General features: G+C 45.2%; 1 protein-coding gene across 2 annotated transcripts; it reads left to right on the top strand.

Annotated features, from left to right (window-relative positions):
* The first annotated feature begins 681 nt into the window (after positions 1-681).
* On the top strand, positions 682-9,206 carry ADAMTS1 (ADAM metallopeptidase with thrombospondin type 1 motif 1). Of its 2 annotated transcripts, XM_084298015.1 has the most exons (9): positions 685-1,885; positions 2,094-2,446; positions 2,888-3,020; positions 3,446-3,613; positions 3,908-4,194; positions 4,449-4,635; positions 4,738-4,913; positions 5,813-5,988; positions 6,369-9,204. In XM_084298015.1, the coding sequence occupies exons 1-9, from the start codon at positions 1,327-1,329 to the stop codon at positions 7,108-7,110; spliced, it is 2,781 nt and encodes a 926-aa protein (XP_084154141.1). In that variant the 5' UTR covers positions 685-1,326; the 3' UTR covers positions 7,111-9,204. The 2 variants fall into 2 exon arrangements, with proteins under 2 accessions (XP_084154140.1, XP_084154141.1); XM_084298014.1 differs by having other exon boundaries at positions 682-1,885; positions 4,449-4,913; positions 6,369-9,206.
* Positions 9,207-17,602: the final 8,396 nt, after the last annotated feature.

Below are 17,602 nucleotides of genomic sequence, written 5' to 3'. Positions count from 1 at the left end.
TTACCTTTGTGTTAAGTCACGGCATCACCTGATGCTGAAGCATTTTATTTCGGGGATTGTCACTGATAGGTGCAGCAGCACTTGTGTTTGTATCTAACACTGTTTCTCACCAGTTCTTTGCCCTCGGCCTCCAAAAGGCCTCCGCAGCAGGGGGAAGCAGCCGTGCCCATCGCAGCTCAGGCCGCACGGCGGATTAGCTGTACCACCACGGCCCGAAAGAAAAACCCTGGCTGCCCCTACGTGCGCGCCTCTGTTTAAGCGATTTACAGCACGAACCATTTCCCAGAACTACAGGTGCACGGCCTAGTAGTGCTGGGAGCGGGTGAAGCGTGTGTGTAGGGGAAAGAAGGGGGGGGGGAATAATAGGAAAAGCCGCGCCCCCGACCCGCGGCTCAATGGGAGGGGGCACCCCGCCGTCGGAGAGGGCCGGGGCTGCCGGGGAGCGGCGGGGGAAGGGGCAGAGGGGCCGGGGGAAGGGGCCGGGACCCCATGGCTGCCCGCCTCGCCGCGCCGCGCCCCGTCCCGCCCCGCCGGGGGCTGGTGGGGGGGCCGGGGGCGGGGGCCGCCCGCCGCCGCCGCCTTACGCAGGCGGTGAGCTCAGCGGGCCGGGGCGGGGGGCGGCGCGGCGGGGGGCGGCGGGCCCCGGCAGGGTGGGGGCGGCCCGGCAGAACCCCATAAAGGGCGGCCGCCGCCGGCCCCGGCCGCCGCACTCAGCCCGCTCGGCGGAGCCGCCCGGATCGCAGCGGAGGGCCCGGGGCGGAGGGGACCGCCCGCTCGCTCGCTGTTTTATTTTATTTTGAATTTTTTTTTTTTTTTTTTTTTTTTGCTTTTCTGCTTTCTCGTCCCGCTCCTCTCCGCGGGGAAGCGGGGTGTCTCGGCGCTCGTCCCCCAGCACCCGCCCTGTGGAAGCGCACCCGAGGCCGGCCCGGGGCTGCCGGAGGGGACTCGCCGGAGCTTCCTCCCCGCTCGGAGGGCAGGGAAAAAGAGGAGCGGCGGAGCGGAGCGGAGCAGAGAGAAGGAGAAGGGGGCCGGGAGGCGCCCGGAGAGCGGGGCCGGGCTGCCCCTCGCACACCCTGCCTCGCTCCCTTCCCGCTGCTGCCATGGGGAAGTCGCCGCCGCCTCTGCAGTGATCGCGGGACTGCCGGCGGAGAGAAGCCTCCACCGCCCGCAAAAACCAACACCCCCCCACCACCAAAAAAAAAAAAAAAAAATACATATATATAAGCAAATCTCGCTCTCCGCCTTTTACAAATTAACGACTGAGGCAGAAAGGCTCCGCCAGGCCAGCAGCAGCCAGCCTTCCCCGCCCCGAGCCCGGCGGCCGCGATGAGGACCGGGGGGCGCCCGCTGGGGGTGCTGGTGCCGGTGTTACTGGCGGTACTGGTGGCGCTGGGACCGTGCAGCGCCGAGCCCCCCGCCACCGCCCGCCAGGCGCTGGTGCGGCCGCGGCGCCTGGGCGCTGCTGGCGGCCGGGAGCGGTTCCGCCTGGACGCCTTCGGGGAGCGGCTGACGCTGGAGCTGGAGCCCGACAGCAGCTTCCTGGCCCCGGACTTCACCCTGCAGTACCTGGGGGGGCCGCCGCCCTCCCCCTCGCCCTCCTCTCCGCCGTCGGGGGACGACCTCTCCCGCTGCTTCTACTCCGGCACCGTCAACCGGGACCCGGGCTCCGCCGCCGCCCTCAGCCTGTGCGCGGGGATGCGCGGAGCCTTCTCGCTGCGGGGCCGCCAGTACCTCATCCAGCCGGCCCCCGGCGTCGGGCACCGCCTCGGCGTCCACCTCCTCCGCCGCCGCCGAGGGACCCGACGGGGAGATCCAGCAGCAGCCGCCGCCCGCTGCGCCGTGGCCGAGCCGGGGGCGGAGGAGCCGGAGCCAGAGGGGCCCGCAGGTAGCCGGCAGCGAGGGGGGCGAGGGGCTGCCCCGACGGGGGGACGGGACGGGGCCTGCCGCAGCCACGCCTCGGGGGGAACGCGGCTAAGGGTGCCCCGAGGTCGGGTGCTGAGTCCCGGTGGGTGTCGGGTTCCCCAGTGTGGGGTTGTATGGCCATCCCCTGTGCCGCTCACATGTGCTTTGCCCCTGTCTCCCTTGCTTTCCAGAGGCAGAAACAAGGAGCAAAAGGAAAAAGCGGTTCGTGTCCAGCCCTCGCTACGTGGAGACCATGCTGGTGGCCGACCAGTCCATGGCTGAGTTCCACGGCAGCGGGCTGAAGCACTACCTCCTGACGCTGTTCTCCGTGGCGGCCAAGCTCTACAAGCACCCCAGCATCCGCAACTCCATCAGCCTGGTGGTGGTGAAGATCATGGTCATCTATGAGGAGCGGAAGGGACCTGACATCTCTTCCAATGCCGCCTTGACTTTGCGAAACTTCTGCAGCTGGCAAAAGCAGCACAACCCGCCAAGTGACCGGCACGCGGAGCACTATGACACCGCAATCCTCTTCACCAGGCAGGTGAGGGACAAGGAGGCTGAACCGACCCTTGCGCACGTTGCCCCCTACCCCCAGAGGCTCTGTCTGCTGGGAGTCCCCCAAAAATGTGTTCGGGGGCGATCCAGTGGCATCACAGGTTCAGCAGAGCAGGCTGCAGTTGGAATGAGTCCCTTTTTAATTAGCCGTTTGTTTTACCGTTTGTGCTGTCCCAGGTGAAACTCACAGTATATGCAGCGTGCTTCTGCCTTATATTTCCAGCAGGGCTAGTATGGAAATTATGCATTTTACTTCTACGTGTAAGCCTTGTGTATGTTCCAAAGACAGATTTTTGCCATCGTACCCATTGAAGTGCTGAATATTTATGCTCTTTCCATAAGTAAAGGCAAACTGCCAGGGTTGGATGTTGCTTGCCAAGGTTAAGTCTCTGATCTGATTAATAATGAAACTGCCTTTTTTTTACAGGACCTCTGCGGTGCCAAGACATGTGATACTCTTGGGATGGCCGATGTGGGAACAGTTTGTGATCTAAACCGCAGTTGCTCTATCATTGAAGACGACGGCTTACAGGCTGCCTTTACAACAGCCCATGAGCTAGGTACTTGCAACTTAGAAATGAGGTTCCGGCTGATTAATTGAAGCTGGCTTGATGACGTAAAGCCCAGAGCTCCCCAGCCCTGCTGACGGCTCGCCCTGCGGGGCGCGGGGCCCCTGCACTCCCCTGGCACAGTCAGGAGGAGGCAGAGCTTTGCTGTGGAGTGGGGTTGAGCTGCGGAAAGCAAATCCAGTCTGCAAGAGCCGTGTGCTGGACTGTGGCTGCAGGAAAAAAGCCTTTGAGGAGAGGGAGAATACACTGTAATCTGCTTAAAACTTGGTACCGTCCAGATCAGGATATTCTTTCAGCATTTGAAGGCCAGGCTTTGAGTAGCTCTAGGGTTATACATACAATAGCCTTGGTAATGCATAGGACAGACTTCCTAAAATCACCAACTTTTTTCCTTTTTTTTTTTCTTTTTTTTTAAGGCCACGTGTTTAACATGCCTCATGACGATGCAAAGCAGTGTGCTGGTATTAATGGAATAAGCCGGGATTTCCACATGATGGCATCTATGCTTTCCAATCTGGATCGCAGCCAGCCTTGGTCTCCGTGTAGTGCCTACATGATTACAACATTTTTGGATAATGGTCATGGTAAGATTATTAAGCTTTCCATTCATGTGGCATTTATGGTTTTGTGTTTTACTGCTTTGCTTTTTTTTTTCTTTTAAGGGAGTGCTTTCTGCTAAAGAATAGTGTTAACCTTTTATGTGCTGCCAATGATTTTAGAAGGACCTTAACTTTACAAAACTTGTGGCACAAATTGGCTTGAAGACTTATGCTACAATGCAAATGTAGTTCTAGAGATGCAAATACATTTTTCCCTGCTGAAACTGAACTCACTGACAGAGTCTGTTTTTTTTTTTTCCCCTTTTTCTTCCTTTTCAGGTGAGTGTTTGTTGGACAAGCCCCATAAACCGATCCAGCTTCCTTCTGACTTGCCTGGCACATTGTACGATGCCAACAGGCAGTGCCAGTTCACTTTTGGAGATGAGTCCAAGCACTGCCCTGATGCAGCCAGTACGTGCACAACGTTGTGGTGTACCGGCACTTCGGGAGGACTGCTTGTGTGCCAAACTAAACACTTCCCGTGGGCGGACGGCACCAGTTGTGGAGAAGGGAAATGGTGCATGAATGGCAAGTGTGTGAATAAAACTGAGAAGAAGCATTATGATGTAAGTATAAATGTGTGTGTGTGTATATATATATATTGGGTTGCAGAGTAGCACAGATAATGCTTCAGTGAGAGCAATCAAACAGTTGTAAGGGCTTGAATAAATGGCGGTAGATAGCTAATCAAACAGGCTTAGAGCTTTTTTTTTTTTTTCTTTTAAAAAGTGGCTTAAGTAAAAAAAATGAGCATGGCTGCAGGTTTTGTGGTTTTGTTTTTACTATATTAACATTTTCGTTCTCCTTCTTGTCATTACAGACCCCGGTGCATGGGAGCTGGGGGTCCTGGGGAGCATGGGGAGAGTGCTCCCGGACTTGTGGTGGTGGAGTGCAGTACTCCTTCAGGGAGTGTGACAACCCCGTCCCAAGGAACGGGGGAAAATACTGCGAAGGGAAGCGGGTGCAATACAGGTCATGTAACATCGAGGACTGTCCGGATAATGATGGTAATTTTTTCCCTATTTTTGAGGTGGAAAAGGGGGATCTTGTAGAGGAAGACCATGTAGAGAAGATGATCTCATGTCCACCTGTCTTTCCTCTGCCTACAGGCAAAACCTTTAGAGAGGAACAATGTGAAAGGCATAATGAGTTTTCCAAGTCTCCCTTTGGAAGCGGACCTGCAGTGGAGTGGACACCCAAGTTTGCTGGTGTCTCTCCAAAGGACAGATGCAAGCTGGTCTGCCGAGCAAAAGGAACAGGATATTTCTTTGTTTTACAGCCAAAGGTATTTCAAAACTCTCCCTCATCTACCTAGTCATGAATCAGACTTTTATTTCATCTGACTCTGCATGTGAAATTAAGAGTCGAGACATGTAGAATTCTGAAATTATATTTGTTCTTCTTGTATGTATGCTAGATTCTTACTTTCCTTCTCCCTACATGTACAATCTGATCAGTGCAAGCATGCTTTAAATATTCTGGCACAGTCCCTACAGTTATTTCACACATACCACCTCATCTACCCACTCCACCCTAGTTTCCTTTCCGCTCCTTCCACGAGTTTGATTAAACTGAGATATGTTTGGAAAACAGTGGTGGTTCTTTGCCAAAACTTTGGTGCTTTCTCATACTAGTTACTAATATGTTGACGGCTTAAAGTAAACAAAAGGAAAAATAATTCGTCGTGCGTAGCTACTTGAACTCACTGTCGTAAGATGTTGAGAGCCAGTAACTACCAGGGTGATGACACAGATGTTTATTGTCGAGCAATACTCCTAGAAAGAAAGGATTGATTACGCCATTAAAAGCAATTTTGGTCCTGTACTTTGAGGACATGACTACCTTCTAGTGACATTAGAGAAAAAATGTTCTTTCTGTATAGGAAATTATTAAAACAGTTCTGTGTTGGCTCTTTTCCAGGCTGGGAAGGGAGTTAATAAAAGCTGAAATTGGTTGTTTTCTCCTGTCACCATGGCATTTTATTTTTTTTCAAGTGAGTTCAAGTAGCACTGCATACTTCCAATTGTCTACAGGCTGCTTGGTTTTTAGTTTAGCCTTGAAAATACCGGTGCCGTAGGTCTTCTCGCTATTCATCTTCTCCATTTTGTATGTTATCTGTATTAGGCATTTTCAAAGAAGTATGCATCTTCTAATCAAATGCCCTACTGCTTGTTTCCTGCTAAGGTTGTGGATGGTACCCCATGTAGCCCCGACTCCACCTCTGTGTGTGTCCAGGGACAGTGTGTAAAGGCTGGCTGTGACCGTATGATAGGATCCAACAAGAAGTTTGACAAATGCGGCATCTGCGGTGGCAATGGATCCACGTGCAAGAAAGTGTCTGGCACACTTGTGAGAGCAAAGTGAGTGCATGACTGCAGCTGCTTTCTGTTCTGGTGAATGTTTTGTGGGTGTCAGCTTTTGGTTTCCAAGTCAGTGAGATGCTGTCTCGGTTTATCCTTGGAACTGAGATTTGATCTGTCAAAGACAGTTGGCTGATAATAATTCACAGTGCGATCCCAGTGGACGGAAGCCTCTGACATGCGGGCATGCCTCTGCCATAGCAATAACGTGGGATGTGGCTTTGCAAATCCCTTAATCCCTTGGCTCGAATAGGTCAGCAGCTCGTGAGCTTCATGCTTCATGCTTCAGCTTCAAATGAAATTCAGTCTTGTGCCAGGCAGCTTCTTCCCTTTCCCAGGGATGAGCAGAGGGCTCAGTCTTTCTCTTTTCTCTTGGACAGACCTGGCTACCACGATGTCGTCACCATTCCAGCTGGGGCAACGAACATTGAGGTGAAGCAGCGAAATCACCGGGGTGCCAGACATGACGGCAGCTTCCTGGCCATCAAAGCCATGGATGGCACCTACATCCTCAATGGTGACTACACCCTGTCGACGCTGGAGCAGGACATCACCTACAAGGGCAGCGTGCTGAGATACAGCGGCTCCTCTGCTGCCCTGGAGAGGATCCGCAGTTTCAGCCCTCTGAAGGAGCCTTTGACCATCCAGGTCCTCACGGTGGGGGACCTGCCACAGCCCAAGATCAAGTTCACCTATTTCGTGAAGAAACCTGCTCAGCCTGGGTCAGAGAAGGTGCCCAGTAAAAAGAAAGAGTCCTTCAACGCCATCAAGGAGATCATCTCTTCCGAGTGGGTCATCGAGGAGTGGGGCGAGTGCTCCAAGTCATGTGGTTCGGGCTGGCAGCGGCGGGCAGTGGAGTGCCGGGACCCCCGGGGGCGGCCAGCTGCCGACTGTGCCCGGGAGCTGAAGCCCAGCGATGTCCGTCCCTGCGCTGACATGCCCTGCCAGCAGTGGCAGCTGGGGGACTGGTCACCCTGCTCTAAGACATGCGGGAAGGGTTTCAAGAAGAGATTGTTGAAATGTATTTCTTATGATGGCAGCGTGCTGCCCCAAGAAAGCTGTGAGCCTTCCAAGAAACCGAAACACCTGATAGACTTCTGCAACATTACGGACTGCAGTTAAATAGTATAAGTTGGGAAAGCTAATTTTTTTTTTATTTTTTATTTTTTCCTTCAGAACAATGCACTGAATATACGAGGGTTAGAGGCAGCGCATACGTTCTGCATACAAATTCACGGTGAGGATCCACTGAGGTGGGACAGTGCAAATAACCTTAGTTGGCGTTGCACCCTAAAACTATCCTGCCAATTGCAAGTTTGATAGGATAGCAGACCAATGTCACTCACTCATCTTCAGCAGATAAGGCCCTAGGGCATTAGAATTTCCTTTTTTAAAGTCTGTTACAAATTAAACCAAACAGGAGCAGTGGCCAAAGCATGTTTCAGCAAACATTTTGGGGTTTGGTTATTTCTCCCTTCTTTTGGATTTATATTGTGGTACTGATCAAGTCCCCATGTGTAGGAAAGGGGAGCAGAAAAGATAGCTTAAAATAATTGGTCAGGGTTTACCTACCTCACGAAGGGCAAAAAAAAAAAACAGGATTAGAAAAGGAGCTTTAACTAAGTCATTCATGGCTGCTATTGTTTCAGAGAATAGTTTTATATAAAAATAAAGCCATATTCTCCACCTGTAAAGATTAAGAAATGTCAAGAACAGTCAATTCCACAAATAACTAGAATTTCATTTTTTTTTAAAGCATCATTATGTCATTCCAACGTGTCTGTCCATTTCTCTCATCCACTCTGATGCCGTTGCAGTGACATATGTAGTCCAGAGGCTAGAAAAAGTGGAAAACTTCATGGAGCGGGTAGCGTCTATGAGTAGTTGCTCTTTGTGCGTTCTGCATACCTTCCATGAGCTTCTTGGATTCAAGCTTGGTCCTGCCATCCTGTCAACCAGACTCTTGGCAGTGGGCGCTTGAGTCAACACTTTGACATTCAAGTCTTTTCCTTTACACCAGCCAATAGCAATTATTTGCATTCGGGTAAAAAGAGATCAAAGAAATCCCGCTATGCATGGGAACGTCTCCTAAATGGCCTCTGATGAGTTTGTAGTGCTCAAATCACTGATAAGGCGGGAAGACAAAGCTGAAGGATAGCAGGTCCATCCACAGCAGTACGCCAACATTCGCATAATTAAAGTTTGTGCCAGTCCATAGACAATGAGAGAATATGGCTTTCCATATGTATATAGTAAAATATATTACTATAGATGTTACATACTTTATAAGTATTTTATATTTCTTTCCCTTCTGGGAAGGGTTATAATTTGTAATAAATGCATATAATGAGCGTATTTATTTTTATACTTCTTGTCTAATGTGATCTTCTAAGTTATCGCTTTTTTAAAAGGACATATAACAAGGATAGAGTATTTATACAGTATAATATGTTACTAGAGGTAATAAATGAACCCTATAAATTTTGGAAGTGGAGTGTCGTTATTTCACTGGAGTAAAACTAGTCTATCAAGCAGAATGAGCTTGAATTCTAAGGCTTTTTTTGTTATAAAAAAAGCTAAACCACGTTTCTCAAAAATACTGGTAGCTTAGGCTACTAATTGACTGTGTTAGTTAAGGGGTTTGGAAAACCCTACCCATAATGTCATATACCACGTTTAAACGAGTAATTTTGTATTTTATTGCTTAACCACTAACTGGGTGCTCAGCACTGTTGTTTCATCTTCAAAAAAAAAAAAAAAAAAAAAAAAACCTGCCACTAGACTGATGCCACTGATTTTAATAACGGCTTACAGAGGGAATATTGCTGTCAGTGGTGTTTATAACCAACAAAATATGTACAAAAGTAGCAGTTTTACCTGCTCCACTTAGCTTTACCCTACTGGGAAAGATGTATTCAAAATTTAAAACCATTAACTAGCAGTCAGAGGTTTCCCTCACAAATTTCTGGAGGGCCTCAGGATCATGCTTTTCTAATTAGAAGTACTGTATGAATGAACTGTTCTAATGCTGTTAGTAACACGTTTTATAATGTTGAAATACATATTAAGCATTAAGAAACTGATTTTTGCTCCCTCATTTCTGATCTCATGACCACTGAAGTCGAGGGAAAATCTTCTGTTGAGCTCAGTGGGATTCTTGCCATGGAATTTGAGACATCAGTCATTTATGGATACTTTTGGCTTTGTGTCATGTAAAAATCTATTAAAACTTCCTTTGCCAATGTTTGGACTCTGTCTTGAAGAAATTGTTCCCACTTTATTCCATGGATAAAAACCTGGCCCCTCTAAAGCACATAGAAAAATTCTCATCACGTCACACTTCATTGAGTATTACTTTGTCTTTGACATGCACAAATGCTGGGGAATGTTTTACTTAGTATTATACGTAGTATTATTTAGGAGTCAATCACTTTATTTTTTCATAAATACCTAAGAGTCAGTGCTTTTTATTTACATATTTTTACATACAGAAGGGGTGGTTAGGTGTTGGTAGGCATTGGAACAGGCTACATAGGGAAGCAGTGGAGTTGCCATCCCTGGAAATACTTAAGAGTTGTATGGCTTTGGTGCTTAGGGACATGGTTTAGTTGTGGACTTAGTAGTGTTAGCTGATGGTCAGACTTGATGATCTTAAGGGTCTTTTCCAACCTAAATTATCCTCTCTCTCTCTCTCTGTATGTCTATATTTTACTACAGCAGGTTTAAATTAGGCATATATATACATTTGCAAGAGAAAGAAAACTCATTTTTATTTTCATTTTCTGCTGTTGCTCTTACTCCTTGTAGACTTCATATTCTAACACATAGCTGTTGGTTGGTGTTACCTGAAACACTCCGTTTAAGAGCCCAAGGAGCTACTGTCCTGAAACTACAAGGCTGTTCTGTATCTATGGAATTGGCAATTAACTTCTGCTTGATGCCCAACTTTGTTCTCAACCTAGAAGAAATACTCAGTAGGGCTAAGAAAGGTCTGCAGAGGAAACAGCTTCTCATACCTACCCATATCAATTAAAGCAAGCTCAAGGTGCTGACATACTCGACATCTTGCAGTAGCACTTGAGGCTGTTGGGAGAGAGCAATGGTATTTCACAGGCACCGCCTTTTATGCTCAGGGGAATTTGGATCCAAGTAAGCGCAGCAATTTCCCCTTTTTAAACAAAAGGTGCTGAAGTGTTCTGCCTTTCCAAAGCACCTGTATTACCTGGGTTAGATCAGTCAGCCCTGTAGTTAACCAGAGCTAAGTGAGGAGTCAGAAGTTGCGCGGGAAATTAAAGATATTTAGTATTTTACACTAAGAAGTGGCAGTCGTAACAACTTTTTTACACTCTTGCAAATGATTACATAATAAAATGAGTGATGGACTAATAAAAGGTTATGATGTAATGACAGCCTATTTTCTATGGTGTTGTTCATTTCTTTAGAGTATAAATGTAGTAGCAGCAGGCCAGCTTATTACCAATAGTTGTAGCATAGTTGACCAAGGCTGTATTTCCAACTTGTAGTTTACTGACTACATATTTCTCCTTGACTGGTCCTTAAATTCAGAGCAGTTGCATCTGTTCTTGAAAATATATGCCATTTTTAATAATGGTGAGCTACAGAGGACATGCTCCAAATAATGTTTTAATTCAACAGTGCAGTCAAAGGCCTGCTCCCTTCCAAAGCTCCCTCTAGTTGCAAGAAAGCTTGCCCTGTGTGTCCCAACACAGGAAAACTAGCAAAAACAATGGACATGGTTCAGCTGGTTAGCGGTCAAGACCACACGTGAATTAAACATGCCCCCTGTACCAAGAGTCTGGATATTAATAGCTTTTATTACAAGGGGCTGGATAGTTAAGTGTTTTTTGTGTTCATGTTCATTATTGTCAGCAGGAATTGCAACACATTATCGCTGATTCATCAGGCACACTCCTGGGAGCAGAAACAGCATTGGAACTTATGTTGGGACATCAGTGAATATAAGAGCTGCTGCTCTCTGCCAGCCGAGGAGCCCACTACGTGCCTGTGTGCTCACCGAGGCCAGGGCAGCTGTCCCCACTGATGTCCAAATGGGCTTCAAACCCTGAACAAAGGTTGTTCTTTTCAGCCAGGTTTTCTTATCTGTCCAAGGTGGGAGAGAGGTTTCCAATGCCCAGTGTCTCAGCTCAGGACAATCTCCCACCATCCCACCAGTTTGGAGCCATTTTTTTCTGCCTTCCGTTTCAAGTTCAAAGAATCCAAAAGCCATAGACTTCTTTAAATATTTTGGCACCATAAAGTAAAGGTGTAGCTGAGTAGTGTGAGCTTGGTAGATGAAATTCCTATTTTCAAGTACTTTCAGAGGCAGGTGTCTGAATGACTGAAATGTGTCTTCTTTAATCATGCTTGGTTTTATTGCTTTTGAAGCTGAGCTATCTTATGGTGTTTCGTAAGGCTACAAGTCTTTCTGTTGGTGCAGAGGGGCAAATGAAAACAAGTCGCTATTGGTAGCTCTGCCATTTCAGTCATTATGATTATGAGAAAAACTTTCTCCAGCCTTCCAGTGGCCTTAAAGAGATTAGAATTGGAACTGAGTCCAGACTGAGTGCTAGATCTCCAGAACCCACTTTTCAAGATTGATCATGTAAATTAGAAAATAATTGGGAATTCAAGGAGAAATATGAAGTTATTCTTCAAAACTACTTTTCAGATTGATTTGGATGTAAAATTTTGGCATCCATGCTGGATATGCACTGTAAATGTGGCTACTAGAAAATTTGGAGTAGCTGCTGTAAAGATCAGAACTAATCTAATTTACTGCTTGGAACTGCATTAGTAGTAAATAGGAACAAAACAGTATGTGATAGGATTCTTAAGCTGCTGTGCTCCCCTCTCTTTAGTCCAACAGTTGTTATGAAAGCAAGAGTGTGGGTGTTTCCCAGATAATTATTTTGCCACTAATGGTAATACATGTGGTTTCAGAACAGAGAAAGGTTGGTTGCTATTACAGAAGATGTCTCTGTGTGAGCTTTCACAGTAAAGAAATAATTGTATGCATCTGGGATGGAAAAATCTTGAAATTGCCTAGAGCTGCTATGTACTTTAGCAGCTGATACCTGCATTCTAGAGCCATCTGTTGTCTGAGTGCATTTGGAGCTGTTACTTTTAGCATCGGGACATTGACTTAGAGAATAAAGCTCTCCAGAGTTACATATATGCACAACACTTGTGATTTGTCAGGGACTAGCAAAGTTGACATTTCACCTCTGAAACACAGCCCATGTAGCCTGCAATATGGCAACTAAATTAAATCATTTGTAGTTTTACAGCACCTTTCACTCAAATCAATATCTCCCAGTGCTGTATAAGTTTCAGTAAAAGTCTGGCACACCTTGTACAGAGAAACAAGTGAGACCTTTGCTTTTGTCATTGTCACATCACAAGCAGGTAAACACATGCAAAAAGCGATGTTAGTTGGTTTATTGGAATCTGTAGGACAAATAGATGATTTCATCTAGGAAAAAAAAAAAAAGGAACAAAAAAAAAGTCTAAACCCACTAGCTAGGTTAGGGAATGGATTAGAAAAAGCTCCAGAAGAAATATAGAAAGGCAGCATGAGAAGAATAGCCCAGACTCCTTAGCAAACACTCCCACCTTAATGTCTGGTTTCTAGTCATCAGCTGGCTATGAAATTGCTAGCACAGCTTTGCTTCGGCAGCCTGGTGTTGTTCTGGGCCTCATACACCTGGGAACGCTTTTCATCCCATGCAATTTCAAACATGCCTGCAAACCACCACTGGAGCAAAGATCAAATCCTGTGTGTGATATGGTCACGGCTGCTTAGTCCTCCAGGCAAAGAGGGTATAATTAGGTGAAAAGCTTTTCCTAGTAAAGGCCACCCAAAGATAGCAAATTAATTGTCCTCCTCCGCTCCCCCCAAAACAGAGGCAAATCCTTAGGACATGCCTAGGCTACAACAGGAGTGTAATTGCTCAGCAGTACCCATCCAGCATGCTGCCCTGTTTTGCATAAACAGCATATGTTCTTATAACATATGGACACAGAGAAAGGACAGAGCAGGGTATTACCACCTCTCCTAGCACTGCCTTTCCTGAATCTGTTCTGTAGTTGTCCCAAACCTTTATATTTTCCTTGTTAAACAACAGCTAAAAATATGCATTCAAGCTTGGTATTCTCCCGCAAATCACAAAACAACTTATATCCGTGGAAGGGAAGTCAAAACATAGCTATCAGGTTCACAACAAAGAGTGGTATAAACACAGTATTTCAATAAATGTTTGTGATCTCAAGGCCTGGGGCAGACTGATTATTGCTGGCACTGCACACAGTGTTGTCGGGACGCTCAGATTTATTTTATGGTACCTAACAGCACAAGAAGGTCTTGTGCAAGAGATTTAGTGTTGGGCAACAGAAGTACTGTTTCATACAGCACCTTTCCCTGTAAGCTAGCTACATTTGCTTGATATCTTCAATGTGTTAAAGGATAGTCCTTTGTCTTATTTCTGCCTGTGACCATAATCTAATGGGATCCACCATGCATTGACAATATTAAACTTAAGCATCCCAACTCTAAGTCAAACCACTACAAAATCTGTCATCCTTTATATCCCAGCATTTGTGCAAGAAAGCTACAAAACTAATTTGAGTTTCTATCAGCTCATGATTCTTCCCAGATACTCCATTTGAAAATGAATATTTTATCCAGCTTTAGTTGCACTCAGATATAACATATTTTCCTACAAGCACAGAAAGGAGTGGGTTGTTCCAATACAGGGGAAAGAGCGAAGTCATATGGTAGAGATTACAATCAGGCAAGCTGAAAGCACTGGTTGTTTTAATTGTGCACCAATATATTTTTCAGTATAACTAAGGCAATATGCCTGCCTTCTCACAGGCAAATTAAATAAATACTGTCACTTTATAAGATTTTCATGTAAGAAAATTGAGATGGTATTATCTATAAGAAATGAACTGAAGTTCAGTTGTTTGGATTAAAAATTTCTCTGTGAAGCAAAACATGTTAATGGAGAAACTTTTCTAATTTTCTATTATAATTCAAAGCAAATGCCAACAAAAAAAATATGAAGCTTTAAAACAATGCAATACTGTTTTTCTCATTCTGTCTACTGAAATTTTCTGACATCTGGACTCTGGCAGGAAAATCTGTGAGCTGTTGTATCACAAAAGAGCACTACTCAAAGACGTACACTGAAGAGACAGATAAGAAGAAAAAGAGTGGGTCATTCTGTAATTTCTGTCAGATGGGAGGTGGCTAAACCTGACATCACCAGGGCATCATTTATTTATGTTAGAAATTACTTCAAAGTTACATAGATGCCAATCACAACCTACTACAGACCATACTTCTTATGCTTCTTGCACATATGATCCACTTTTGCAGACTAAGAGGTTTGAATAATTCATTTAAGCACCAAAGCCATGAGGTACTCTTTAAACCAAGACACAAAACTGTTGAGCCTTGTCTGTAGCCACTTTAATAAAAGAAAAATGGCCTTGTGGTTACAGCTGTCATTCAACAGGGTGTTTAAGCTCATTCTTACACCCATTGTTATTTAAGACAGCACTGAGTAAACCTTAGAGACACAAAATAAAAGGTTGCCTTCTTTTGTTTAATCTGGATCTTAATTACACGTTGAATTAACTGCATTAATTTTTGGAACTTATCAGGGGTTCATGTTTAGGCACGCTGCTATCTAGATACTTGGGATGACCAATAATGCTTAATGTAATTGGTTGGCTACAGTTTAAATATTTGATTTCTTAATTATATTGTTGTGTTTTAAGCAAACATATCTTTTATTAAAAAAAAAAAAAATGCTGCTAGCAATGATTTTAGGTATATTTTTGAATTCTTTAGTCATTTGCAGAACACTGAATGTAAGTACCACCCTGGTGTCTCTAAAAGGGTATCTGAGTGGTGTAGTTGGTGTCCTTCCTGAATTCCAGAGGCCGAACTGTGAATATAAGATTTTCATACAGGTAAAACTGTTTTCTGCAGATGAAATCCACAAGTGAAGGAAAAACAAACAAACAAACAAACAAAAAATTTACATAGACTTGTTAATTGTGAAAACTATTGAAACATATACCAGATATTGGATTTCACAATCAAACCTGGCCAGATTTAGAAGAGAATTAAGTGCAATGCAATGTTCATCTCCTTCTTCTCTTCCAGTGAACCAACATACACATTTGGGGATATGCTAGGATAATGAAGAGTGATGTTTTCCATTTCTCTTTATCTTCCTCCTGGAACAAGTGCAGAGCACAACACGGAAGCACTAGAGGGACTCAGCTGCCTTTGATGAATCAAACAACAAAAATAAGATTAAAAAATCTCTGCACGTGTTTCCTCTTGATTCTTTTAATTTATACTTTTATTTATTTGCATTTTCTAAGGAATAATAGTTGATGTCAGAGAGGAGAGCACCCGGAGTGATATCTGAATTCAGGTCCAGCTGGAGCAGATCCAAGGGGACACTAAACAGCTGCCTGGCAGACAAGAAGGTTGGAGGCATTACATGTAAAAAATCAGCATTAAATAATTTCAAATCTGGTACAAGCTAGCAAAAGCCAGGCAATTCAGAGGCAATTCACAGGCAATTAATGTGTTTTTTGTTTGTTTGTTTGTTTTGTTTTGTTTTATTTTTTTTACTGGGACGAAATTTTATATAAGCCTGTTGCCAAAGCTCTATCTGAAGTAATAGATATTACCCCCATACAGACATAGGCATCGGTAAGTCTAAGTCACAATACTTACAACTATATCCCAGGTTTTAAATTAGATTCCTGTTGGTCTGGCTTTAAAAATCAGTAGATTGTTAGTATTTAAGTCTGCACCACAGATGGGCTCAGCACTGCATGACAGCTTCAACTGCAACCAGCGAATGAGAGCCCTGCCTGCAGAGCACAGAGGGGGCAAAGGCTGGCACTGTCCTGCTGCAGGCACCCCCATCTCTTTAGGACTGAAGAGTCGTAAAGACTTGAAGAAGAAGATGAAGATACTGGGAACAGCAGCTGATTTAAAGTAAGCTAATAATATCATCTCAGTGCCAGTGGTTTGCAAGGCAGCAGCTCTCCCCGGACTCAGGGGCTGCTGGTGAAGAACAAACCCATTGAAACACACTTGGTGGGTAGCCATGCAGAATTGTACACACCCCACGGCCAGGACAAGGTTGATCTGAGCTCCAAATTAAGCTGTGCATTTGGAGTTATTGATTCTACATGCTGCTGTTTTCTCTCAAGACACATGGTAGCATGCAAATTCTTTGTTCAAAGCATAAAAAATAAAGCCAAGACATGTACACTACATTACCTAAAGATACCAGGGGAAGGCCTCCCATTGGAAATGGTTGATCTGGTGACTGCAGACTACCTGATGTGCAGTAACAAAGGTGCTTGTAAGGATGCATAAGGCATAACTTTCAAGAGAAGTGGACAGGTCCCAGTCATTCAGCCCAAACAGCTTTGCCGTGGCAACCCTACAAAGGCCTTCGTTAAATCAAAATCTAGTTTATTTTCTCCAGCAGAGACTTGGTTTAGTGACTTGGCCGGAAGAGGAACAATGTGTCAGAGAAGAGAAAATACAATTGCATGAAGTTGCTGTACTTATTATCCAGGTGTTTCCAGCTGTCAGTTCTGGGGAAAAAAACTTTTCTTCTTACTGTCAGTGACAATTGAAGGTCCTTCGACAGAATTGGGTTGAAGAGTGAGGTCTGACCTGGTGTTATTATCCAGACAGTCCCAGCTCTGCAGTCCATGATGCTCTGGCCTGTTGTGGAGCAGCGCAGGGAACTGTGTAGTGGAGAACAAAAAGATTGTGGATATTTTCAGTGCCAGGAAAATGTATTCTGCCATTTGCATTCAGTTTCAGTTGGGTGCCAGGAAAGTGCTTCAAAGAATGGAAATGATTTTCTATTCAAGACCTGAACTACAAAAAGATAAGTGTTTGGCACATGTGTCTTTGAGACTCTTGGGGAGAATTTTTAACTTGCAGGCATGCTGTTTAGCTGCTTTTTGCACAATTCACGTGGTCATGGGTTTTTCCATCTACCTGTGTTTCTGACATCCTGAATGTCAAGTGGACTAAATCTACTTCACGTTATCCTTCAATGGAGTCTGATGAATATTGTAGCCAGCCAGTTCTCCTCTTGCTTTGGGTCTGCCTACGCGTCTGACTAGTGAAAGCTTGTTTGCTTTTGCTAGGGGGTGTTTGACAAACTCCCACAAGACCTGCCTAAGTAAGGCTTGCTCTTAAAAGCATTGCTGGCATAGTAATGTCACAGAAGAACATGGAAAAGAAAAACACAACCCAATTTGTTATAGCTGTAACAGCAAAAATCCTAACGAAGAAGCATTTATACTGACCTAAGTCCTTTATTCTATTCTGAGAACTGATCTAAGCTATACCAACAAGGAAGTTTCATTCGCCCATCTAAATTAGGTTTTGCACTTTCACATGTACAGAAATAGCCCCACTGGCTAAAGCCATGTTGGCAAACCCAGTTACATACAGACAAGCACTAAATAGCTTTCTCTGCCTTGGGCACATTAGGAACTCAGTCCCCCTTCTCCCTCTTGGTTTTCACATTGC

The sequence above is a fragment of the Netta rufina genome (genome assembly GCF_964035555.1).
Source record: "Netta rufina genome assembly, chromosome: 1".
NCBI classification, from domain to species: Eukaryota; Metazoa; Chordata; class Aves; order Anseriformes; family Anatidae; genus Netta; species Netta rufina.
This window is presented reverse-complemented; position numbering and strand designations above follow the sequence as displayed.

Bases quoted from the DNA above. Each gene is read 5' to 3' on its own strand.
- ADAMTS1 (XM_084298014.1), top strand. From the start codon at position 1,327: ATGAGGACCGGGGGGCGCCCGCTGGGGGTGCTGGTGCCGGTGTTACTG. The intron at 1,886-2,093 runs GTAGCCGGCAGC...CTTGCTTTCCAG, and splicing joins GGAGCCAGAGGGGCCCGCAG to AGGCAGAAACAAGGAGCAAA. The intron at 3,021-3,445 runs GTACTTGCAACT...TTTTTTTTTAAG, and splicing joins TACAACAGCCCATGAGCTAG to GCCACGTGTTTAACATGCCT.